Source organism: Zalophus californianus, chromosome 6, assembly GCF_009762305.2.
Source record: "Zalophus californianus isolate mZalCal1 chromosome 6, mZalCal1.pri.v2, whole genome shotgun sequence".
Classification (NCBI taxonomy): domain Eukaryota; kingdom Metazoa; phylum Chordata; class Mammalia; order Carnivora; family Otariidae; genus Zalophus; species Zalophus californianus.
The window spans coordinates 73,154,785-73,181,554 of NC_045600.1; the positions used below are offsets into that span (position 1 = coordinate 73,154,785).

At 42.0% G+C, this 26,770-nt stretch overlaps 1 protein-coding gene across 8 annotated transcripts in view; it reads left to right on the forward strand.

The window, feature by feature from the left end:
• The first annotated feature begins 2,889 nt into the window (after positions 1 to 2,889).
• CHD8 (chromodomain helicase DNA binding protein 8) overlaps positions 2,890 to 26,770 on the forward strand; it is a 60,687-nt gene continuing 36,806 nt past the window's right edge. For 2 of the 8 annotated variants that reach the window (XM_027572812.1, XM_027572808.1), the window contains exons 1-4: positions 2,890 to 2,998; positions 22,769 to 23,826; positions 24,698 to 25,066; positions 25,744 to 26,129. In XM_027572812.1, the coding sequence (XP_027428613.1) occupies positions 22,984 to 23,826; positions 24,698 to 25,066; positions 25,744 to 26,129 (1,598 nt within the window). In that variant the 5' untranslated portion in view covers positions 2,890 to 2,998; positions 22,769 to 22,983. Of the gene's footprint in view, positions 2,999 to 16,891; positions 16,970 to 22,768; positions 23,827 to 24,697; positions 25,067 to 25,743; positions 26,130 to 26,770 lie in introns of those variants that run through there. The other 6 variants (XM_027572815.1, XM_027572814.1, XM_027572809.1 and 3 more) reach the window with 6 other exon arrangements.

The following is a 26,770-nucleotide window of genomic DNA, read 5'->3' on the forward strand; positions in this document are numbered from 1 at the left end:
GCTGCTCATATTTCATGTGTTCTTTCTGATTTTATCCCAAACATATGTAGATACTCTCCTTCTAGGAAATTGCATCAAAGGTATTATTGGAAGAAGGCTCCTTGAGATACACTCATCTTTTTTTTAAGTTTTTATTTAAATTCCAGTTAACATACAGTGTAGTATTAGTTTCAGGTGTACAATATAGCGATTCAACACTTCATACATCACCCGGTGCTCATCACAAGTGCAGATACATTCATTTTTATACTAGGTTTTGCCCCCTGTTAGTAGTAATAATAAATACTACACCACAAGAAGTTGGGGGACTTTAGGTGTAGTGCTTTGATTATGCTTTTAAAAAAAATCCTACCTCATTCCAAAAAGGATTTGAGGCTGTTGAATTTGGGGTTAGCCTGTCCCCTCACACCTGGGACAAAACTAAATATAACTTTGTAGTTTCTGTACAGAAACTCCCAACCCCCAAGGATTCTGTCATTGGTTTAAAATTATGGAAAGTGAGGGGTCCCTGGCTGGCTCAGTTGGAAGAGCATGGGACTTGATCTCGGGATTGTGAGTTCGATCTCCATGTTGGGTGTAGAGATTACTAAAAAAATTAAATTTAGGGGCACCTGGGTGGCTCAGTCGTTAAGGGTCTGCCTTCAGCTCAGGTCATGATCCCAGGGTCCTGGGTTCGAGCCCCATATCGGGCTCCCTGATCAGTGGGAAGCCTGCTTCTCCTCCTACTCCCCCTGCTTGTGTTCCCTCTCTCGCTGTGTCTCTCTGTCAAATAAAATCTTTAAAAAAAAAAATTAAACTTAAAATCCAAAACACTCATAACATTCTATACTTGGGTATTTCACCAATGTAAGGAAAGCATGAGAAAACTACTTGGGCAAATTCATGACCTGTATTGATCATTGCTGATATTCGGAGTGAAATGGTCATGAAAAATTATAGGAAGTAAATTCCCCCACCTCCATATGAAGAATGGTAATTATGAAGTAATGAGGGTGTTTGGCTTTTAAAGGCCAGCACCAGGGGTACCTTTCTGGCTCAGTTGATAGAGGAAGCAACTTTTGATCTTTGGGTCCTGAGTTCAAGCTCCACCTTGGGAATAGAGCCTACTTAAAAGGGGGGGCGAGCAGGATCACTGGAAATCCTGTTTATAGCAAGTAGTCTAAATACTACTACTTACAGATCATTGCAGATAGTAGAAATTAGTAGAGCAGGCCACAGCCTTTCCCTTTTCCATAAATGCCTGCAACTAGTTCCTTTGATAGGTTTATTTTGTACCAAATAAGAAAAAAAAAGAACCTATTGGTTTTCATTCCAGAAACATAAGATCATTGCTGTATATGCATCTACAGACAAACACCAAAGCCACAGCTGGTAAATTGTTTTGGTAAATTCTAATATTAACCTCAAATTGATAACGATGATAGCAGTAGCCAGGGAGAAATTTGGCTAACGGATTTTGCTCAATATACAGGGAAATGTATTTGACCGAGTCTTACCACTTCTGTGATAAAGTATTGATTCCTATGATTCCTTACCGTCTCTGAGTTCTATGATGTGTGACTGCAAATATGTTATTCCTTGAGAAATACCTTTAGTGATCTGAAAGGACTCCCTTCACTCACAGGTTCAAAAAGCAAAACCTTCCTGTAGCAAGTTTGTAATAGCAGTAGAAATTTATACTAGGAAATACAGGGAAGTGTTATTGAGCACAAGAGAATTTCACCGACAAAGTTTTTTTTAGAGCTCTTACTTAGGGGTGCCTGGGTGGCTCAGTCGTTAAGCGTCTGCCTTCGGCTCAGGTCATGATCCCAGCATCCTGGGATCGAGCCCCCCATCGGGCTCTCTGCTCGGCGGGAAGCCTGCTTCTCCCTCTCCCACTCCCTCTGCTTGTGTTCCCTCTCTCGCTGTCTCTCTCTCTGTCAAATAAAGAAGGGGGAGTGATAGACTGAGCCACCCAGGCGCCCCTCTCCTACAATAAAATTATTTCCTTTCTAGTTTAAATGCTGTTACCAGGAAATTATTCTCGGCGGACTGTTTCTAAGGCTGTCCCCTGATGGCCCCCTTCACATATAATCTCTCTTCGGAGGCTCCTATCATGTGCTCTGTCGGTACTCACACGTAATTTGGGTCTGTTGGTGAATTTGGGGTCTTTTAAAAAAATTCTTCCCTAAATCCTGGTCATTTATATGAGACTCTCAGTCGTCTGTACTGCCAAACCCAATGCTGGAAAACTTGAACTGAAGCATTAGGATTAGAAGCACCTAGAATAGATACATAACCTACGTTGGTCTTATGCTGATATTCTGAGGGGTGAGGTGAAAACCCACCCTCATTCCCAAAAATTGATTTTTGTTGCTGCTTTGGTTTGGTAAGATCTCTTCACTCAAAAGGGGGAGTAGTTGCCTGTAACCACATTAAGCCCTATTCCTGACCGTCGTGATTGGGGACATTCTGATTACATAAAGTATGTTGGGGCTGGACCTACGTAGGTCGACAGAACTCGGAAAAGGGCTTCAAATTCCTTAAATACTCCTTCCTCTTCCCCGTCCCCAAGGCACTGGCCGGATCCAAGATGGCTTCCCCAAACAGGTAACTAAATGTTTTAGTTTAGAGCGCCCCCACCGGCGGGGGTCAAAAAAAAAAAAAAGATGCCGAGAGGCCTGAACGCCTGTGAACTGAGCAGTCAAAGACAAGCTGCCGCCAGATTTTATTTTCAATCAGGCATATCTGTGGTTGCCTACGTACCCTTCTCAGCCTTTTAGGACCTCCCACCCTGGAGAGACTTCCTGGATGGCACTCACACTACCTTGCTGGAAGAGGCCGGGCGTCAGCCCTGCCATTGGTGGGTGGCCGCGTAGGTGGGCGGAGCCGAGGGAGAATGGACTACCAGCAAGCTAGATTGAGGCGAGGGCTGGCCATGCTCCGCCGGAAGGCGCCTTGTTCTCCGAAAGGGTGAGTTGAAACGCTGGCTGGAAAGGAAGCACCAGGACTTGTTCAGGTAGGCTTCCCTCTCACGCCTGCTCATCAGTGCTGGTCCAAGAGTCTTTGCAAAACTAAAGGTCTTAGAATTGGTTTCAGTAACTCATTCTCCTCCTCGCTCCCCCGCTTCTTACCCGTCCCCCAGTTGTGAGGGATCAGGTGCTGGGTGATGCTCTGGACTGAACCATTCTTCTTTGTGAAAGGCCGGGGGAGAGGGCGGCTGCTGGGCCGCGGGGCCCGAGTTGGGCCAAGCCGCGAAGGGGGCTGCCCCGCCGCTGTGGGGTTTTTAGGGCTTGTCATTGCATTACTGGGCGTGGTGTAGTTTTGAGGCAGCTCCTTGTTCTCCTTGCCTCTTCAGCGGAGAGAAAACTCCCCGGCTCCGTTTGGTTACTCCATACTTTGGTCTCAGAAGTGGGAGGTTAGGGTTTTTTTTCTCTTTTAATAATAAAGGTGTGTAGGAAAGCTTGGGGTGAGGGTGTGTACCTTGTTATACATTATTAGGTGTAATTTCTGTGGGTCTTTGGGAGGGAAGATCAGGCTTTTGGAGAGTGTTTAGAGATGGTGGGAAGAGAGGAGCTCAAGCTTTGCATCTCCATTGACAGGTCTGCAGAGCTTACTGGTCTTCTGTTGCATTATGTAAACTCTTCACTAACAGAAGACCCCTCCCCCTGCCTCGGAGCGAATGCAATTTCTTTATTTACCTGTCTCTAGTGTCGCAGGAAATTTTCCAGCCATTGCAGCAGCTGTGCAAGTGCAGCAGCTCCTGCCCTTAAGGGGCAGTCCTAAAGTGATTAAGGTCTTAAAAGAAGTGTATAGTGGAGGTGTATGGGCATATAGATGTTTAGCGGACCAATCTTTTTTAAGTGACTAAGAATAGTGAGGTAGGAGTCGAAGACTTAAGAAGTTGTCCTAATGGAATTGCCCCAAATTCAAGCCAGAGGAGCTGCGTTATCAATGTCTATTGCATCCTACTCTCACACCAGAATCCAGAAATTGTTTACTCTTCGTGTTGTTCTGAGCCTCTCAGTTCGGTCAGGGTTCTCTGACTGGGTTATTCTTAGAGTCGGCTGAGGTCCTATCTGGTGTGGGACACTTTAGATGCTAGAAGGTGAGTTTGGGATTTGAATAAGGTCCTCTGTTAGTTAATTAATGTCTTCTGCTTATGAATTTCATTTGTAGTGCTCATCAAACAGGCTTCAGAACAAATTGTGGTATTTTGGACTTATCCACCCCTTAAAAGAGAGTTATAAAGAAAACATTTTCTATTTAAGAAGACCTGGGTTGCAAGAGACGCATGCCAGTGGGTCTGCAAGGCACGATGAAGGACATTGGCCAAAGAGAGGGTAGGCGTGGGTGAAGAGACAGGCCTGGGGGAAGGTCTAAAACTGAAGTAGCAGAGGAGTAATGGATTGAGATCAGGGATTTGATGGAGCAGTGTATGGATACTTGCACAGTTCACACCTTGCCAGTGTTTGATCTATCCTGTGCATCCGATCTTTTGATTTTGTCAGTTCCCAAATCGATAAAATCTATTTATTTAGACATGGACAGAAAATGATAGAAATAGGGATGCCTGGGTGGCTCGGTCGGTTAAGCGTCTGCCTTCAGCTCAGGTCATGATCCCAGCGTCCTGGGATCGAGCCCTGTATCAGGCTCCTTGTCGGTGGGTAGCCTGCTTCTCTTCTGCCTGCCGCTCCCCCGCTTGTACTCTCTCTCTCTGGACAAATAAATAAACAAATAAATAAAAATTTAAAAAAAAATGATAGCAATAGATAGAAATCTACTGAACTGGTTGTGAATCACCAGGAAATACAGATGTTGTATTTTCTGGGACAGTCTTCTCTGCAGCACCACCAGGTGATGGGGTGGAAGAATCTTGGTGTTGTGGTCACCACCACTGCAGAGTTTTGGTTATAAGAGGAAAAAAAAATCTGACATTTTATACGAAGGCTCTGATAGATAAGATAGAGTTTCCCATTGGTAAGGTAGGATGGTGAAGGGGAATTAGTCTTTAAAAGAAACCATGGGGCGCCTGGGTGGCTCAGTTGGTTAAGCGTCTGCCTTCAGCTCAGGTCGTGATCCCGGGGTCCTTGGATCGAGCCCCATGTCTGGCTCCTTGCTCAGCGGGGAGCCTGTTTCTCCCTCTCTTCCTGCCTGCTGCTCCCGCTGCTTGTGTTCTCTCGCTCGCTCGCTCTCTTTCTCTGTCAAATGAATAAATAAAATCTTTAAAAAAAATAAATAAAAATAAAAGAAACCATTGTACCCATCTCCTTTGAAAAGGGTGAGTTTTTTTTTAAAGCTAAACTGCCACTTAAGATTAATTTGTGGGTGCCAAGAACTGTACTTGCTTACTGAAAGAATGAGATTTGATATTGTCATCTGTGGAAAGGCTGTAACATTTTTAGAGCATTGAGATGAATGTTAATGCTTTGAAGATACTGTTTGTCCACTGCCCTGCAAGAGTTGTCTTCTGAGCCTACATTGAGCCTGATATCTGGGGAATAAACAAACATATATTTTCTGGCCCCTCATCTTTACCCCTAAAAGTCACTCCACTTCTGGAGTTGCATTTGGGCAAGTCCCTGATCTGCAGGTCTTTGCATGACTTACCTACTGTGACCAACCTAGTGTTTACTGTTTTACCATTAGCAGTCGATTCATTGATAAAGTATTGTTTCATATTTTAAAAACTTTTTATGTCTCCTCGTCAGTTAATTTTTTATTCTTTTTCTCACAAAGTTGGTGGTCTTCCCTTCAAACTTCTGTTACAGTTTTGTTCACTTTGCTTTTTGTTTTAATTCACTGACACTGTGCCTTTCTTGCTTCTGTCTTGTTGAGGCCTCAAAGAGACCCTAGTTTTCAAGATGTGTTCTTTTGGTATCCTGGTACTCAAGGGACAGTTGTATTTTTATATAACAAAGCTGTTGTATCAACCATTTACTATTGCCTAAAGGTTTATTTAATCGTTTATTACGTTCTAAGTTTTATCCTGGATAACCTTTCCCCACCTTAACCTCTCTTTTGTTTTGTGTGTACAAGTGTGTCAAGTTGTAATTGAGCTCTTTTTTGTGTTTTCTCACTCTTTCATATTGCCTTTAAGATTTTCATTGTATTTGTGTTGCAAAATAAGTCTGCCCCTTTGTAGTTGCCTGGATGTTTTCAATTTAAACTACAAAGTGTGTTAGTCTCCGAGATTTCTCATGAAGCTGTTCTGTAGCTAACATTTCTTTTGCCCTCTTTATTATCATCACTTTCTATCCTTCACTAGGCTCTTGGTTGTTTAATGTCACATGAAGGAAAATGGTTAACTTTAAAATATCTTTTTTTAGACTGATAATTCTATGCCTTTTCAGTTTTTTATTTTATTATTTTTTTAAAAGATTTTATTTATTTGTTTGACAGAGAGAGACACAGCAAGAGGGGGAACACAAGCAGGGGGAGCGGGAGCGGGAGAGGGAGAAGCAGGCTTCCCACAGAGCAGGGAGCCCGATGCGGGGCTTGATCCCAAGACCCTGGGATCATGACCTGAGCTGAAGGCAGACGCTTAACGACTGAGCCACCCAGGCGCCCCGCCCCCCTTTTCAGTTTTTTTTAGACTAATTTTAAAATATCTTAATTCTTGTCTTCAGATTGCAGTAGGAGATTTTAAAAATAAAGCAGTTAATTTCTTCCTACCAATGTATGTTACGATATAATAAAAAAAATACAGCAGACATAAACAGAAAGTAGACTGGCATAGATAATTGCTCTACATTTGTCTTCCGCAGGCTAGATATATTGGAATATATTCCAAGCAGTAGAGTTGACATAAGGCAATCTAGATAATGTTCTAACCCCTTCAAATTCAGACTATCCAAGTATATTCTCATTAATTTGATAAGAGTTTCCAGAACATCAGACTCACTCATAATCAAAAGTATTAAAAAAAAAACCCAAATTTTAAACTTTCCTTATTCTTATGCATAATTATTAGGAAAAGATTGGTTTTGTCATTGAAAGAATGAAACATCCCTGGGGCACCTGGGTGGCTTAGTCGGTTAAGCGTCTGACTCTTGGTTTCTGCTCAGGTCGTGATCATGGGTCGTGCACCGAGTGGGGCTCCGTGCTCAGCAGGGAATTTGAGGATTCTCTCCCTCTACCCCTTCCCTTGCATGCTCTCTCTCTGAAATAAATAAATAAATCTTAAAAAAAAAAAGAATGAAACATCCCTGAATTATACCTTTCCAGAGAAATTTATTGTGTATAGTTGCATTTCATTTGGTATTTTCAATGTTTATTTCATTTTAAAAAGATAATTAAACGACATACTACTGAAATTACTAGGTAATAAGGGGACTGTGCTTTTTTCTCCCCTGTATGTCAGCAATTTAAATGTAATAGTTATAATTCTTTTGGTAATGTCCCAATATTCTAGTAATTTGTCATTCTGTAATAACACCTTTTTGTTTTGAGAGTCTGTAATTTTCCTAAACCTATGTCAGTATCTTCCTGAGAAAGGTTATATATTAACAGAATTCTTAATATCATCCGGGAGGAAGGACCTTCAGGAGCTATAAAGTCTTACAGGTTTTTCAAATTGTCTCTCATGGTCATTATAGAAACCTTTGGAATATCCTGCTTTCATTTTTTCTTCCATTACCAACTTTGGGAATACACTGTGTCTTTGGGGATTATTCCTTTGGGACATGTTCAGAGGTACATTGTCCCATTGATGACATGGGAGTTTCATTTTGGTTGGTTCTAGAAGAAACCAGTGATTTTAGTAATTGAGCTGCCTATTTAGAGCCCAAATCATAACAAAATTTCTTAATAGAACATAATTTTCATTTTCCATTACAGATACCAGATATACAGCAGTAAAACAGCTACTTAAGTAAACTGAATGGGAAGATTTTTCTGGATTTTTAAACAGGGGCTACCACGTTCCATGAGCATGGACCTTTCACTCAGTGTTTTCTTCTTCATTGCTTCTACTCAGTATTTAGTTATTCTTTTTTTCCTTTGGGGAGCTGAGCACATTAGTCAGCTCTTTGTTTATTTACATATCAATTCACCTATAAAATGTAGTGCTTTTGTCTGTTTTTCAGGTATGCTTCCTGTTGGGGGTGGGGGGGCACCTTCTTCATGAGGCCTTAAATAGGTAATGGTTGCTTCCATTCATGGCTGTCCTGAAAGTAATGGAAGTCAAGAGTCGAGGCAGTTGGATCTGGGCATGTGAACTATCAAGGGGCAGCCTAGTCAGTTGGAGACCTGTATGTTCCCACAGTAGGCATTGTGAAGTAAATGGAGTACCATGAGATAGACACTGGCTTCATTCCTACAAACACAAAAAATGATTAATTGAATTACCTGGATGTTGCTCTAGACACCAGGGCTGGTTGAAGTCTTTTCCATGGTTTTAAGGTTAAAGGGCTGTACTGCTTTCTCAGAGTCTTTTTATCATGCCCAGCAGTCCTGCTATTCTAATTGTGAAACTTTTACATCTATTTCAGTATCCCACCATTCTGCTTAGCAGACCAGCACGGCCAAGTCTCTAAGGAGTGATTTGCTTTGAGAGAGACCTTTAATGGTATACTTTGAAATTATTGGATAGGGAATAATAAACTCCTTTTTCATTTGCCTACTATGTGCCAAACATTGTACGTTATCTTTTAATCTTCAGAGTAAACCCTGAAATATATGTGATTTTAGCTTCATTTTACAGAAGAGAAAAAATAAGACTTTGTGAGGTTAGGTAACTTAGCCAGGAGTAGGACTCTGGTCTGTCGGACTTCAAAACTCCATTCATGATCCAGCCTTCCCCCATTGAAAAGTTCAGTGCTGACCCCTGTGGGAGAACTGTCTTTGACCACACAAGACAAGGAGGCATTCGGTAGCCTGTTAAAGCTGTACCTTTCACAGTTGAAGAACCTTGGGAATGTAAAATTTATTTTTGTCTTTGTATCTCTGTTAAAAGGAAAAAAAAAAGAATAATAGTTTGTTTCCTTTATTTAACTAATTTTGAAGATAAGATTATGTGAAATACTTTAAGCTATACAGAGGAAATTCACTTGGTCAGTCTTGCAAATAACTATTTTTTAGCCAATGCAAGTCAAACTAGTCCACTAAATTTAAATTTTCATCAGTCCCATCTCCCTGGGGTCATTTTTTGTGCCTGGAGGCAGGGGTGTGATAATAAAAGTGCTTTATAATATTTCTCCTCCCTTCACCACATATACTTTTTTAACATAAATGTTGCAATGAAACAATACCTCATAAATAATTAAGTAAATATTTACATTTTTCTGTTAGGCTGAACAAATGTACATATACTTGGCCCAGTTAAAATGGGGCCTGCAAGAATGCTGTGTGTGTGTGTGGTGGGGGACCATAAGGAGAATGGGACTTTGTTACCTAAATTTATATATATTGTTACTTATGCTGGATGCCCACAAGTAGCATCATACAAGGCGGATATATTGATCCAGTTAGATATTCCTCAGCTGGAACTCAGAATATTATTTTCACCTTGGTGACCATGTGCCAGTGAAGAAGAACTTTTCCAGCTAAGTCAGCTTAAGGGCAGTGATCCTCAAAGATTAGGCTCCTATTTTCTGTCTTCAGACTTAGGCCAAAACTCTCGAGTTTTACTGGAAAAAAATCTACAGTGAAACTGACTTGAAAATGAATCCACGCCCTATTTTGGGGTCATATGTGTATAGTGTCATGTTTGTCTCTTGCCACAGCTTTAAATTGGCCACCACTGAGGCTTTATGGTCCCAAGCCTAAAGGAAATCACTAAAATTTCATTACTTTTAACAGTAATTATCATACATGGAAAATAGTCTTGTGTATACTGCATGTAACCCAGGTTCTAAAAAGTGAAGATGCTTATGATTTTAAAATGCCTCTTCTGAATGTTTCTGGTAGGAAACATGCCTCTGCCCGTTTACTATCTGCAGTCGGAGAGAAGCCCTTGCTGTTGCTCAGAAACCTCCCCATTACCTCTCCGCAGCCCCACTCCCACACACCTTTGGCTGGATGTTGAAAATACACTCCAAGAAAAGTACATTAAATGCCCACCTGATAAGCGAAGGGAATATTGTAATGAACAAATCATACACAGTTCTTGCCTTTGTGGAACTTATATTCTAATGGGGGGGATCAAACAATTAATTATATAACGAGTTATTCAATCTCTACTCTAAAAAGTTGCGGATATTACAGGGGAATTTATAATAGGGGCATATAACCTAAAGCATAGTATAGTAAAGTATTTAAGAATGTGACTTCTGAAGCCACACTGCCTAAATTTGAATCTGGAACCACCTTTTTTTTTTTTTTTAAGATTTTATTTCTTTTTTGACAGAGACAGCGAGAGAGGGAACACAAGCAGGGGGAGCGGGAGAGGGAGAAGCAGACTTCCCACAGAGCAGGAATCCCGATGCGGGGCTCCATTCCAGTACCCTGGGATCATGACCCGAGTCAAAGGCAGACGTTTAACGACTGAGCCGCCCAGGCGCCCCTGGAACCACTTTTCACTAGCTGTGGGATATTGGGCAAATTACTTAATCTCTTGGTGCCTCAGTTTCCTTATCTGTAAAAAAAAAGTTATTTCAGGCTTAATAAAATTAAATATGTTAATGCATTTTCATTGTTTAGAACAGTGCTGGGCATGTAATGTATACTCAGTAAATTTGGCTGTTTTTTATCTGCAACATCAGGGAAAGCTTTTCTTTGAAATGATGATGTTGAAGTGAACTTTGAAGGGTATGTAAGAATTAAATAGAATGGAGGAACCAGTTAGAAGGCACTTGCAATACTTCAGAGAAGTGAGGATAATAAATTGATCCAGAATGGCAGTAGAGACAGAAGTGGATGCATTTGAGAGATATTTAGGAGGTAAAGGTAGGATTTTCAAATAATGGATATGGGTCATGAGGAAGAGGTTTTCTGGTCTCTGCAGCCATGACTGAATGGGAGATGCTGGAGAATGATTACCCTCCTTGTGTATGTGCATGTGTGGTGGTGGGGATGAAGGAGACTAGACAGACTACCAAGGAACCAGTCTCCTTGAGGTAATAAGCCTGTTAAAGGATAGTTAAGCATTGGACTCTTGATTTCACCTCAGGTCATGATCTCAGGGTTGTGAGATTGAGCCCGCGCTCAGTGCTGAGTTTGCTTGAGATTCTCCTTCTCCCTCAGCCCTTCCCCCAACTCACAAAAGTGTGCTTTCTCTCTCTCTCTCAAATATATAAATAAATCTTTTTAAAAAAAAATAAGCCTGTTAAAGGAAGAGTTGGACAGGTGGGTCAGCTAAGGAGACTGGAGACAGTGCTCGCTTCAGCAGCACATATACTAGAAATAGGAGACTGGAGACACTACCAAGAAAAGCCTTGGGGCAAGTAGATGTACAGGTTGGGGGTTCAGGGTTGACATCTTGCGGAAAGATATAAACATATAGATAATTTGTTGAAGGAAATAGTAATAGTTGAGGCCATGTATGTAAATTAGACATTCTTGAAAAAAAGTGTAGAATGAGAATTAAAGAGGGCCTAGGATCAAACCTCTGTGAACTTCAACAATGAAAGCCTGGTAGAGGAGAAGAGTAGCAAAGCAGAAGTGGCCAGGGAAGTAGAAGGAAAACCAGAAAAGTCATCCTGATGTCCTGGAAGTAATCTGAAAAAAGTGTTTGAGAGCGGGAGTGGTTTTTCTAAAATCTTTGTGACCTTTCTTTTGATCCCTGAGAGCATTTAGGTCTCTTACCACTCAAGGTTGAATACTCTGACTTAGAACATCTATCTATAGCAGGTTTAGGCTGACCGAAGCCAGTTAGTTGAACATAATCTTCAGACTTTAGAATCTAAAATGTAGTTATTCCTGTTTGCCTTAGATTAGATTTAATATAGAGGAAGAGAGCCTGAGTGCACATTCAAGTACCTGCTGAAATTAACAAATTATTTTGGTGATCCTCTCAAAGGCTGACTAGCATCTCCTAGGTAGGTAGGTGGAGACACTGGCAAAACCAAAATTTTTCCCCAACGATCTATCCAGCAACATTTGTTGACTGTCTCCTAGGACATAGTGTTTATATGCCAAATACTGTGTTAGGTATTTCATCAGTCTTCATTAATGGCCCTGTAATTTGATTCCCCTTTGTACAGAAGAATGAACTAGACTCAGAAAGGTTAATTTACTTGGTGGGACAGAAATTTGAACCCAGGTCCCTCTGATTTCAAAGCTCATTATATTTTCATGTACAAGTATAACTAAAATATAAAGTAGAAGATACTTATCCTAAAAGAATACTTAACAAAATGGCACGAAAGCTCAAAAGGAACTGATTACTTTGGGCTTGACAATGAAAAGTAGGGATCAGAAGGCTTTCAATTATTACATCCAGTGGACATTTTAAATTGTCAGACATTTTTGCTTTTGTTTGATATCATTGATCACTCTTTCCCCCGACAGTTCTCTACTCTGTTTGCTTCTGTGACATTGCACTGTTTGCTTCTCTAGCTTTTCCTTCTCTACCTACTTAGGTATAGCTTATTCTGATTCTTTTTTAAGTTTTTATTTAAATTCCAATTAGTTAGCATACAGTGTAATATTAGTTTCAGGTGTACAATATAGTGATTCAACACTTCCATACAACACCTGGTGCTCATCACTGTAAGTGTACTCCTTAATCTCCACCTATTTTAGCCCCCCCGCTTAAGTAGACTCCATGCCGGACTTGGAGCTTGAACTCACAACCCTGAGCTCAAGAGTTGCATGCTCTACTGACTGAGCCAGCCCAGTGCCCACTTATTCAGATTCTCAAATCCTATTTATTTATTTATATATGTGTGTACGTATGTATGTATGTATGTATGTATATAATCTCAACCCCCAACGTGGGGTTCGAACTCACGACCCCAAGATCAAGAGTTGCTTGTTCTGGGGTGCCTGGGTGTCTCACTCAGTTAAGCATCTGACTCTTCATTTCCGCTCAAGTCATGATCTTAGGGTGATGAGTTCAAGCCCTGCATCAGGTTCTGTGCTGCACATGGAGCCTGCTTAAGATTCTTTCTCTCCCCCTCTCTCTGTCCCAGCCCCCCAAAAGAGCCTCATGCTCTTCTGACTGAACCAGCCAGGCACCCCTGATTCTTAAATCCTGATGTTTTCCTGGGTTCCTCCTTAACTTTCTCACTCTACCTCAAAAATCTCAACACTTGGGTTTCCAGCTAAGTGTTTTGTTTAGCCTGCGGAATGTTCAAAATGTTGGTTTTTTTTTTTTTAATTAGTTGTATGCATTTAAAACCTAGATTTACATAAAACTCTATTTCTGGCATTTGAAAAATCTGAAGTTCTCGCTCAACCTTGGACGTGCATTTCCATATGGCAACACTTAACTAGAGCTGACTAGCAGCTACTCTCTTTGGGATGGTCATGGATTCTTCAGTCTTTCATAGACCCCAACATTCCCTGTTGTCTCCCCAACAGTATTGGTGCAGTTTTTTGTATACTTGCTCTGTTCTACATACTCCCCGGGTAAGCTCTACTGTTAAAACTACTATTTAGATATTGAGAATTCTAAATTATCACCAAGCCAACTTTTAGATTTATATATCCAATATCCTATCAAATATCACTACTTAGCCTGCTCTAGGCAACTCAAATTCAACGTGGCCGGACTCAACATGGCTGAAGTCATCTTTCTCTCTAAACTCTAGATTCTATGCATTTTTATCCCTTAAATGTTTGTTACTCAGCTCTGTCCCTTACTTATCATTACCTTTTGACCCACACTGCTGTGATTCAGGCACTAATCGCCTTGTTAGGGTTCTTGGTTACAAACAACAGAAATCATCTTTTGGCTAACTTAAGCAGAAAGGTGATTTATTAGAAAGATATTGTGTGGCTCACAAAATCAATATGAATGCTAGACAATCTGGTTTAGAAAATGATCTGAAACTAAGGGAGGTTAGAGATAGAGAACATGTCCAAGGTCGTACCCCTGAATAGTCTATTTAGGATGCTGTAGTAGAACTCTAGTGTCTGCTACTGCTGAGTATTGTTTAATTGGTTGGTTCTGGATCTTTGTATTACCTCTGCAAAGTCAAATTTCTCTGAAGGACTGTCCACTTAAGCTAGTCTAGGTCACGTGTGTACTCTGTCTTTGCTGGGAAGAGGAAGTGGGACCCCTCCCTCCAGCCCCCACTCTGATTTCCCATCTCCTCTAACAGTCCACAGTGAGAGGTAAGATCCAGCCTTCCATTGAGAGTTCTACCTTGAGCTATTACCCCTATTACCTACTATTAGGAAAGGGGCTTTTGTTGCTGAGTAGAAAAAAAAAAATGAAATTTCTACTATACAGTTCTTTTCTGGACTACCACAGCAGCCTCCTGACTGCTTCTATGTCCTCTGACCCTTCATTTCCCGGATGCATTCTCTATTCAATAGCCAGACTTAGCTAACCCAAACGCAGTTCTGATCTTGTCATTCTGTTTCAGTGGCTCCTCATCGGTGGTTGAGAAATGAGCATCAGAAAATGCTTCCTTGAAGGGTCTGGCCTTACCTTATCCTTTCAAGCTCATCTAATTTCTTTTTGTGATTTACACTTGGGCAAGACTGAACTAGAGTTCCTTAGAGTTTCCTCTACAAGTCTCATGCTGTTTGCCATTGCTGTGCTTTGTTTTAACTTTGCCCTTATTATATCTACTGCCTGAATACTCCTTTCTTGTAGCCCACTTTACCTTCCTTAGTTAACTCCTCATCTTTTAAGAAATGACTTTTTTTTTTTTTAAGATTTTATCTATTTCACAGAGAGAGAGCGAGCACAAGCAGGGGGAGCTGGAGGCAGAGGGAGAGGGACAAGTGGGCTCCCCATGGAGCAGGGAGCCTGATGCGGGGCCTGATCCCAGGATTCTGGGACCATGACTTGAGCCGAAAGCAGTTATTTAACCAACTGAACCACCCAGGCGCCCAAGAAATGACTTTCTTGGTAACCTTTTCCTTCTAAGTTAATAAGTCCCTTTCATCTGTATTCCTGTAATAGCCCCCTGCTTATTTCATTGCACTTATCATCTTGTATTATGATTGTTTACATTTGTCACTATTGTTGTAGTCCCTATTTTCCAACCTCTCCCCACTTATATACCCAAATATACTCCTACGTGTTGTGAGTTCTTTGAGGGTAGAGATTATGTCTTATTCACCTTTGGTTCTCTAATATTTCCACATTAGTTAGTGTATTCTATGCTCAATAAATGTAGACACAATGAAGAGGCATTTGATGTAGATCTTAGGAGGTAAGATTTTGATGAGGCAAAGAAATGAAATAAGGATGGAGTATAATTTGAAGACAATAGCATTAGCTAGGCTACAAGAAAAATATATGACAATAGGAAGTTGGGTTTTTTTGTTTTTTGGCTAGCCTATCAGTGTATATGTAGAAGGATAGTGGGAAATGAGATTGGAAAGGCAAGATGTAGTCTTAAGATTTATATCTTAAGTAACAGGGAACCTTTGAAAGTTTTTAAGGAGGAGACTGATTTGAACTCACTGTGTTTTAGGAAATTAATCTGGTAGCAGAATGGATTCGTAGGGGAAGGGATCAGTTAAGAGGTTTTTTTTTTTTTTTAATGTAAGTAATTGCATAAATAAAGAGGTGGCAGCAGAAATAAGAGAGTCAGATAGATGAATCCTAACTTTCCTCTTAGTTTCATAGTGGAATCACTCATCTCTCTAAGCCTCAGTTTTCTCATCTGTACGAGAGGGTTGACTTGATACGATTACCAAAGTCCTTGCCAGCTCCAAAATCTGTCTGTGACATATTTCGGGAGAGTCCCTGGGACTTGGCAAATGATTGGATGATGGATACAGGAGGTGGTTTCAGAGATGCCTTTGAGGTTTTGAGTCTGAGTGAATGAGAAAACAGTATTGTTGTTTAAAGGAGTGGTATTGGTGTTCCTAATAGTAGTGGTAATGCTAGGATCTTTAAAAATAGAGGTGAGGCCAAGTTGACCTTCCTCAGTTATGTCCTAGAGTACAGAAAACAGGATATCAGTGTTGAGACTGGTTTCATTTCAGGGGAAACTAGTAGTCAGGAGGTAAGCAGCTGATTTTAGCGGTTGTGTACTTTGAGGGATTAAAGTTTGGGTACCATCATTCTGGAGTTGACTAGTGTCATTGGGAATTAGAGTGGTCTCAAGTGGCATTGCAAAGTGGATATTGGCCAATATGTCAAACAGGCTGTTTCAAGAGAAGTGATGTGAGGCTCAGAGATCAGGTTTAGGGGTGAAGAGTGGATGTGTGTTTTGGAGGGGTGGGGTCTGGGAATTGCTAGAGGGCACCTGGGATTACTTTCTAGAAAGTGATACTGCTGCCCAAAGGTTGGAATATCAAGAATACAAACCAGCATTATGGTTGTGGCAGAAAGAGTGTTTATCTTTTAGGAGTAAAAGGCCTCATATAACAGCAACTGGGCTGACTCACTCCCATGATGGAGGGAAGATTTGTCCCCTTTTAATGGGGAGTGGAATCTGGTATAGTCACTACAGGAGAAGGGATAGACAGGGTTGCTAGAAGGAAGGGGATTCATTGGGAGGCGGAGTTGGCATAGTGTGGAACCTTCCCTCCCGGGTTTACGCTCTTTAGTGTGCAGAATACAGTGTAGGTGGTAAGGAATTTAATCCCCAGGACTAGTTTCCCGCAGCAGGAGACAGTGCTTCTGGCCAGGCCCCTTTTTTTCAAGCAAGCTGCAGGCTTCGCCTCGGCCCTAGAAACCGGATAGGCCTCTCCGTGCGCTCTCAACCTAACCCGTGGTGGCGGGGGAGGGGGAAGCTCTTCCCTAGTCCCACCCTTTGCGCTGGTTTGCGTCCTTGCGCCTCTTGTGAGTGGCAGTAGAGCTTAGCCAATGAAGATGCGGGGCGGGCGGGAGCATCAAGTTAGGTTGCGCAGGAGGAGGGGGGAACTGGTGCTGGAGAGACAGCGAGAGGGGCGAACCGGCCCCCCACGGCCGCTGCAGGTAAAGGCACCTCTCTTAGCCCGCTGGGGTGAGGCACAGCTCCTTTTCTCCTTCAGGTTATTGTCGGACCTTCCAGCCTGTAGCTTCCGCCCTAACATTGCTCCCACCCGGGCATCCACACACCACCCCCCCCCCCCCCCCGCCCCGCATCTTCCCGTCTTGGCCATCCCCACCCAGGAGGGCACCCCGCTAGCTCCCTCCGTCAAGTGCATGTACCTCATTTCTATTTTGGGGACGCCAGTTGTCTGAAATATCCCCCCTCTGCTGTATGGGCCTTACTGGCAACAACCCCGGCAGTATGAGCAGGTAATGTACCCGGGTCCCCGCCACCCCCACCCCCAGTAGCGTTTCCCTCTCAATCAACCCCTCACTTCCTTACCTTTCCCCTTCTCTTCTTTCATATGAGTACATGATTTCTGTAGTTTCCCCTTTGGACCCTTAATATACGTACATGGTTTTAGCTTTCATAGTTGCCTTTTTACTTTCTCTGTTTATTAAGAAAGGCTCACTTTACCAGCCATGTTTGCCCCCAAATGTCCATACCCCTGATTGAGGTGTGAGTGCTTTTTCTTTAAGCAATTGGGAAAACAAAAACAGAGTAGCCACATATTTGGCAGTGAGAATGGTGAAGATAGAGAAAATGGCCTAGGATCTTGATCTTCTTGAGGAAATGTCTTGAGTGGCTCCAAGTTAATAGCTCCATTTCTTATGCTCTATGTCCTTCCACATCCTGATCCCTTGCTGACCCTAAATTGTTATTACATTCACCTTGGATGTTTATTTACCATTTCTTTATTAGATTTGAGACTCTCTGGGTCTTACTATGTCTCCATGGTAGTTTTTAAATTTTTCTTTTTTAAAAACTATGTTGGTGATTTTCATTTTAGGCCTTCTGATGATTTTATTTTCAAGGGATTTCTCATTTCGATTAAGCTGCTTCTAACCATCTTGTGTTTCAATAACATGTGTTTATGTCTGTCTTCAGCTGAGCCTCTTGAAAGGATACAGTTTCCAGTAACAAGATTTATACTTTGAAGTAAAATAGTTTGTTCTTTTCTGAATCTTTGAGTAGTTAGAGGTTAAGTGGGCATGGGTGGTACTTTCTGGAAGTGCATATTAGAAAAAAAGGTCAGTATATGTCAATATGGCATTAGTTCATTATCTTCTAAGAGGATGAGCAGTCCAGAGAAGTCTGGAAAATGGATGTCTGTAGTTCAGTTCAGTTTATATAATTTCATCTATTGGACAGCTGGACTAATCTCTGTTGCAGTGTTTCTTGTCCATCATAAACAATACACTATGATAAACTTCCATTTGAGAGACCATAAGAAATCTTACCCTACCATAGAGATGTTGATAACCCTTCCCATCCAGGCATGCTTCTCCACCCCCTTCCCCCAGTTGTCTTTTACAGATCCTCACTGGCCAAGAAGATTTTTAGTTTTGTTGAATATAAATACCCTAAACCTTGAGATATGTCTTTCTTTTCCATTTGATAAATATAAAATTATGACATTGAGTATGCACTTTCAAACTACACATATCTTTCATCCCCCGATCAAGAATCACTGCTTTGTTGAAAGGTATGGGGAGATTGCAATGGAAAATACAAAGAATGAAAACGAAGTCCTTTATGATCAGGTGGACATGTTATTGAAATAGGCAAGGGAAAGGAGACTGGTAAAATAGGAGAGTTGGGATTTTATAGATTCCTTAAAAAAAAAAAAGGAAGTATATCAAAGGTGGTAAATCTGCAGAAGAACATCAGTTTATACTTACTTCATGGAGGAGTAGTTCCCCCTTTGAAAGAAGGTGAGATGAAAGGCTGTTATATAAATTATTTAGCATTAACTGGCTTGTTATATGGAGATTATAGATAGGTGGCTTCGTATTCTAACTTAACTGGCTGGTATGTTTCATTTCTCCCCAACTCCCCCCAAGGTTTCTGTCATTAGTTTAAAATTATGGGAAGTGAGTAAGTGCGATCATCAAACTCTGTCTTTCCTTTTGAGCCTATACATGTATTTCTCTTTGAGGCAGTGGTAGGCCATGACTGGCTTTTCATTCTCAATGTGAAAGAAGTCTAGGATGACTTCTTTAGGCAATGGTTTTACTTAGGGATATCTGAGTGCTTCATATATTTGAAAGCTTAACATCTGTTTATTTATTTTTTAAGATTTTATTAGAGAGCACGAGCCGGGGGTGGGGTATGAGGGGAGGGTAGAGGGAGAGAAAGCAGCAGACTCCCCACTGAGCAGGGAGCTGGACGTGGGCTTGACCCCAGGACCCCAAGATCATGACCTGAGCTGAAGGCAGACACTTAACCGACTGAGCTACCCCGGCGCCCCTTAACATCTATTTATTGTTACTACCCATATTTGAACCATAGAAAGATAATTCATGGGATAGATGAGCTTGGTAGAGTAGGCCAGATGTGGATATGGCCAGGATGACCCAGAAAGTAGGAATGGAAGGAGGGTTGAAGAAAGTTAGAGGTATGATGGGAGGTTTCATCTTTGAGAGTCAAGGACAACTTAAACATGGGAGTTAGAAGAGAATCAGGTGACTAGGATTAAAAAATATGTACAAAATGAATTAGATCAGTAGAGGTGAGTTGATGCAAGGGGACTGAGAAGTGGTGAAACTTGGTGGTGTGGCATTAAGCCACTGGTGATGTTTTTAAATTATCAGGCCCAGACTGAACCAGGGAAGTAGAAATTTGGCCCCAAAATTGGGAAGGGACATATATGATACGTACATTGATTGACTTTTAAAAACTTGAGTTGCATGAGGGTAAGGAAATATTTCAGAAACTGTTAGCCTTGTTTCTCCCATGAAAAAAATGAGATTTCTCTCTGAGATCAGGCTGCTTTGGAGGAAAGGAATAGTGGAAAGGACAAAATCCCCCATGGAAGAAGAGGCAGGTTATAAACTATTATCAGCATAAACTTCTAATTAGTGAAACTTTTATTGTAGTTTTTTTTTTAAAAGATTTTATTTATTTATTTATTTGACAGAGAGAGAGAGACACACACACAGTGAGAGAGGAAACACAAGCAGGGGGAGTGAGGGAGGGAGAAACAGGTTTCCTAGCAGGGAGCCCAATGTGGGGCTTGATCCCAGGACCCTGGGATCATGACCTGAGCTGAAGGCAGATGCTTAAGGACTGAGCCACCCAGGTGCCCCTGTGGTTTTTGTATGACACCTAATTAGATCTATTTAATGTAACTTCTGTGGCAGTGAATAGGAGATGAAAGATAATAGGTAGCCAAGTAGGGCATAGCTAGAAAAAAGCTGATGGTAATGTTGAGGAAATTCATAAAATTTTTGAGTAGATTTTTGTTAAATCAAGAAATACGTATAACTTTTCTCATTGTCATTTGGAGCACCTTTGGGGCAGGTATTAGGAGAGGCTGGAATGAGCTGGTGGAATAGGTTAGCCAAAAGTGGGAAGCGATATGGATCCTGCGGAGATATGAAGCGTATACAATTACTGAAGCAAGGAAGATCTTGTTTAACATTGGTGGAGATGCCATGTGTGCTTTGTAATTTTGTTGTGCCAACTACTGATCAGTCTCTTCTTTTTATATCTGAGTTTCTGGGCTATTTACCCACATTTTATTGTTTCATAAGGATAACGAATAAGTTGAGGAAGGGACGAAGTAGTTTGTGGGTTGTATGGAAAAGTTTTCAGTAAAGTCTGTACTCTGTCACTGACAAATTTCTTCTCTGGTGTCTTCTAAAAGTTAAGAGAAAAGGTCTTATCAAGCAAGGCTTTTGTGAATTGTCAAGTATGGACATCATATACAAAGAAATTTAATATTTTCATATAGTTCAGTTATATTGTGGTGTACTCAATTCCTTGTTTTAGTTTTTCCTTTTTCCAACATTTTCATGAACTTAAATCCTTAGATGTGGATTCAGTGAACATGCTTTTAGTTCTTTGTAGGACAGTTTTTCTTTCTTTTTTTTTTTTTACATTTTTAAATTTATTTATATGACAGAGAGAGACACAGCGAGAGAGGGAACACAAGCAGGGGGAGTGGGAGAGGGAGAAGCAGGCTTCCCTCTGATCAGGGAGCCCGATACCGGGCTTGATTCCAGGACCCTGGGACCGTGACCTGAGCTGAAGGCAGACGCTTAACGACTGAGCCACCCAGGCACACCTGTAGGACAGTTTTTCAAGACGGGAAGCTACTGTCTCATCTTAAAGTCAGGGAATACCATTCAGTTTTTATAAGGATTGAATGGTTCATTCCATGTACTGCAAGCAAATATATTAATTCATTAAGTATTTTTTTGAATAGCTACTGTGTATGTGATATTCTCCTGTTTCTTTAGGGATCCATAACTAAGACATGGTTCTTACCATCCAGGAACTTTTTGTCTCTTGGGGAAAGAGCTACTGGGCCACCATGCAGGGTTGTGCACAGTGTGCATTGCACATATTCATTATCATCATCGATAATATGTTTAGTATGACAATTTTCCAGCAGATGGCAGACAAGCATCTTAAGGAGCAGGCAGCTTTTAATTGCACAAAGGAACCATTTGGGCCTTCAGAGAATATGGACAAGAGACTGGTCATTTTGGTAAAATATTAAGTGTAAGTGCTTTAAATAGGTGCAGACAACACTGTGAATATTTAAGGAAGGTGAAAGAACCAAGTCATCACAAATTGCTTTGCTGTGAAAAGGGCAGAGGTTCTGGGCTCACCTTTTGGAATAGAAGGAAGACCTTTGAAAGTGTAGGAAAGATTTCAGCTGGGAGAGATGCTTGGGAGTGGAGGAGGATGTGTTCTAGGCAAAAGCTACAGCATAACAGGCAAAGATGCAGATAGGAATCACATGGGGGAACTGTGTAGTCTAGTTGGCCTGGAATGTAGGGTATGTATAGGAAATGATGAGAGAGAAAGTTGGGACTATAAGTGGAACTAAAGGGGCACCTGGGTGGCTCAGTCGTTAAGCGTCTGCCTTCGGCTTGGGTCATGATCCCAGGGTCCTGGGATTGAGCCCCGCATCAGGCTCCCTGCTCGGCGGGAGGCCTGCTTCTCCCTCACCCACTCCCTCTGCTTGTGTTCCCTCTCTCGCTGTGTCTCTCTCCGTCAAATAAATAAATAAAAAATCTTTAAAAAAAAGTGGAACTAAAATGTAAATTCTTTGAACTTCTTGCAGAGGAAGTTTTTGATCACAAATATGAGAAATGGGGAGGGGACTTAACAGAAGTAGTATATATAGATTGATATGTTAGAATAAAGTTTGGGAAACTTCCTGGGTAAAATTACACTAAAAGTGTAGCAAGATTGTACTGAGAGCTTGGTTAAAAGTGGTTATTTTTGCCAGTGGTAAGCGAAAGCATTTAAAATACAAGGGAAATTTATGAAAGGCAATATATTCAGAAACCTTTACAGTCATTGAAATGCTACTGGTATATTGTTAAGTTCTGTCAACATTACCTGAAAGAGAAGGTGAGTGAATGTTAAACTCCCTGATCTCTACCTAAGAATGATAATTGTAAAAAGAAATGGACGGAGACAGCCGAGAGATCTTGACAGACAGAAACTTCAAAGTGTGTAGGTGTAAGAGCCCAAAAAGGGGTTTGGTTTATTTCTTTTATAGTTTTAGTTTGAAGCAAAAATGTGGGTGTTCTTTCTGCTGTGTCTCTGTCCTCAGATTACCTCGCATTTCCGTCTTCTCTTATTATTTTGATGCCAGTTGATATTAAGGTGGTACCTAAGAAGGAGAAGTTTTCCTTGAGGTCACCAACTTTGCTTATTTTTCATTTGTCTTCTCACAACAGGAGTTTCACCATCTTCCTCTGAAGACCTAGCCATCTTGCTCCATGAAGGTCAGGACAATCTGACATGCACTTGTTTCTTGCCTCTTTACCTGAAGAGTAGTCCTCTTCCATTGTGTACATTTTTTTCTTAATAGGGGAGGGGAGGGGAGAGCCAGTACCCCCCCTCCCCTTCCCTCCCTAGACCTTGGGGAAGTACCCTCCATTGCTTTCCCAAGATGGCAGACCCCATCATGGATCTGTTTGATGACCCAAATTTATTTGGCCTGGACTCTCTGACTGATGACAGCTTCAACCAGGTCACACAAGACCCCATTGAGGAAGCCCTTGGACTGCCAAGCTCTCTGGACTCCTTGGATCAGATGAACCAGGATGGTGGAGGTGGTGATGTGGAGAATTCATCAGCAAATGACCTGGTCCCCCCACCAGACGAGACAGCCCCCACAGAACTTCCCAAAGAATCAACAGCTCCAGCTCCAGAATCTTTAACTTTGCATGATTATACCACTCAGCCCGTCAGCCAGGAGCAGCCAGCCCAACCTGTCTTACAGACACCGACGCCAACATCAGGACTTTTGCAGGTCTCCAAGAGCCAGGAGATCCTGAGCCAAGGGAATCCTTTCATGGGTGTCTCTGCCACAGCTGTCTCCTCCAGTAGTGCTGGAGGGCAACCACCTCAGTCAGCCCCTAAGATTGTTATCCTTAAGGCCCCACCAAGCTCCTCAGTCACTGGTGCCCATGTGGCACAAATTCAGGCCCAAGGTATCACCAGCACAGCTCAGCCCCTGGTGGCTGGCACAGCCAATGGTGGAAAAGTTACTTTTACCAAAGTGCTAACCGGCACTCCCCTTCGACCAGGTGTTTCCATTGTCTCTGGTAATACAGTGTTGGCCGCCAAGGTCCCTGGGAACCAGGCTACTGTTCAGCGCATTGTCCAGCCCAGCCGACCAGTAAAGCAGCTGGTCCTACAGCCAGTTAAGGGTTCAGCTCCTGCTGGAAACCCTGGGGCCACAGGGCCCCCACTGAAGCCTGCAGTTACACTGACCTCTACACCTACCCAGGTGACTTGAGTGAAAGGGGGAGGTGAATTTTGGTTTAGTAGAGGGCCCAGCAACTGTGTGAGAAGAGAGCACATGAGACCTATCTCTAGGAAATCCTGTTTAAATTCTACCTTTGCTATTTTAAAAAATCAGCATTGACAGCCATGTACTTACTACTTATTAGGTGCAAGCAGTTAATGTTGACATATTTTTTGAGCTCTTATTACATGTTTACTCTGTGCCTAGCTGGTGCTGAACAAGACAGACACAGTCCCTGTCCTTACAGAGCTCACGGTCTGCCAGGAAGGCCGACAGTAAACAAGAATTCACAGTACTGTATAATACAAAGTTTTATGAGAAATACTGGATGCTATGGGAACAAAGAGTCATTATTTATTTATATTTGCAAGACTTACAGAAGCTATGTGTATGTTTTCCCTGTTCTTATTACTGAGATTGTCTTCCTCCTTTATCCAGTGAAAAGGCTAGTTTCTATTGTAAGAGCGTAGAGGTGCTAGCCTCTGAATAAAGAGCCAAAGGCATTTGTGAGGAAGAGGGTGGCATTAAAATAAGTAGGACCAGTGGAAAAAAGCTGTGAGGAGGTGGATTATAAAGACTTTCATTCTAATAGACTGCCAGAAAATGGAATGACTACCTTAGAAGATAGCCTTCCATCAGGAGTTTGTCAAAAATAGGCCTGATAACCACTGGGCAGAGGTGTTACAGAGAAGACTCAATCAGGACAGATAGGAGGATGAACAAAATAAATTGTGTTATGTCTTCTAACTCTCAGTTTTGATGGTTCTAGGATGAGGAAAACTGGTGTAAATATTTAAGAGTATACCATTCTTTAATGTTGCACCTCTCTTGCAATTTCCTTTCTTCACTCTAGGGTGAATCGAAACGCATCACTCTGGTCCTCCAGCAGCCACAGTCTGGAGGTCCCCAAGGACACCGGCATGTCGTTCTAGGGAGTCTACCAGGCAAGATAGTGTTACAGGGCAACCAGCTGGCAGCCCTGACCCAAGCCAAGAATGCTCAGGGGCAGCCCGCCAAAGTAGTAACAATCCAGCTGCAGGTGCAACAGCCACAGCAGAAAATCCAGATTGTACCACAGCCACCAGCGTCGCAGCCGCCGCCGCCGCCACCCTCAACCCAGCCTGTGACTCTGTCCTCTGTGCAGCAGGCTCAGATAATGGGGCCAGGACAAAGCCCAGGACAAAGACTTTCAGTACCACTCAAGGTGGTGCTGCAGCCACAGGTGAGACTTCCACAGGTAGCCCCCTGCTGTCCCCCTGAGCAACCACTAATTGTTGAGTGTGGGGTCACTGGAGTCATGCCTCTGAACTGAAATGCAGGCTTTTCTTTTGCCTGTGGGAACTTTGTTTTAATTATATGAAAAGATTTGAGGGTCATTGTTAGGTTTGGGATAAGAGGTGATTTATCTAACATTTGTCTTTGCGCTGTTTCACTTATAGTCTTTTTCCTAATATTGTTGTGGGGGGGGTAAAAGTGATTGGCATTATTCTTTCATTTGAAAGATAAGGAAGTTGTCCTAAAGAGGTCAAGTGATTATTAACTCCCCCCCCCCGCCATAAAGATAGGCCAAGAGTAGAATTTGAATTTATTTACTTTCGGCTTAGAGATCAGCATTGGCCATAGAATAATGGAGAGGTTTATTGACATTAGGAGCATGGCTAAAGGATATTGAAGTTTGATTTGGCACAATTCTTGCCTTTTCTCATCCCCTTTCAACTTAAAAAAAAAAAAAACACTTTTTTCCCCTCTTCTGTGTCCAAGTTCAGTAAGACTTGATCTGAGTCTGATTCTTGAGGAATTAGAGATGGAACATTTCTAGCCTGTCTTCTTTAGAGCTAGGTTTTATTTAGGCCATTTAGCTACCAGCATGTTGAAATTTTAGTGTCTTTATTTCTGTAGGCTGGCTCTTCCCAAGGGGCTTCTTCTGGGCTCTCCGTAGTTAAAGTTCTAAGTGCCAGTGAAGTGGCAGCTCTGTCTTCACCAGCAAGCTCTGCTCCTCATACTGGGGGCAAGATAGGAATGGAGGAAAACCGCAGGCTGGAGCACCAGAAGAAGCAAGAGAAAGCCAATCGGATTGTAGCAGAAGCTATTGCTAGGGCCCGTGCCCGGGGTGAGCAGAACATACCTCGAGTCCTAAATGAGGATGAGTTGCCCAGTGTTCGGCCTGAGGAAGAAGGTGAGAAGAAACGCAGGAAGAAGAGCAGTGGGGAGAGACTCAAGGAAGAAAAGCCAAAGAAGAGCAAAACATCTGGTACCTCCAAAACTAAGGGCAAGAGTAAGCTGAAGTGAGTACAACCCTTTGCTAATTTGTTGGGACATTTGAGGACAGTGCACTTGTTTTTAAATTAGTGTTGAGGGGTGCCTGGCTGGCTCAGTCGGTAGAGCATGTGACTCTTGATCTCAGGGTTGTAAGTTTGAGCCCCACATTGGGTGTAGAGATTACTTAGGAAAATAAAATCTTAAAAAAAAAAAAATTAGTATTGAGAGGAACTACTTGTATTTTTTTTTTTTTTTAAGATTTGTTTATTTATTTGAGAGAGCAGGGGGAGAGGCAGAGCGAGAGAGAGTCTCACGCAGACTCTGTGCTCGGTGCAGAGCCTGATCATCAGGCTTGATCTCATGACCCTGAGCTGAAACCAAGAGTCAGATGCTTAACCGGCTGTGCCACCCAGGCGCCCCTAGGATGTACTTGTATTTAGCAGCTGCATAGTTCAAGGTGATATATCTACCACAGAAGATAGGCCTTTCTTTTGTCTGTCCCAATGCTTATATGATTTGTTAAACAGAAATGTGCAAATTAGCATATTTTGGAAGAGAAACAAGGCACAGAAAAGATAGCTAATTATTGAGTTGGGGGTTATGTTTAAAAGCTGACTTTATACGTCTTCCTGATTTTTTATCACTAAAGTGTGAAAGAGATATCTCA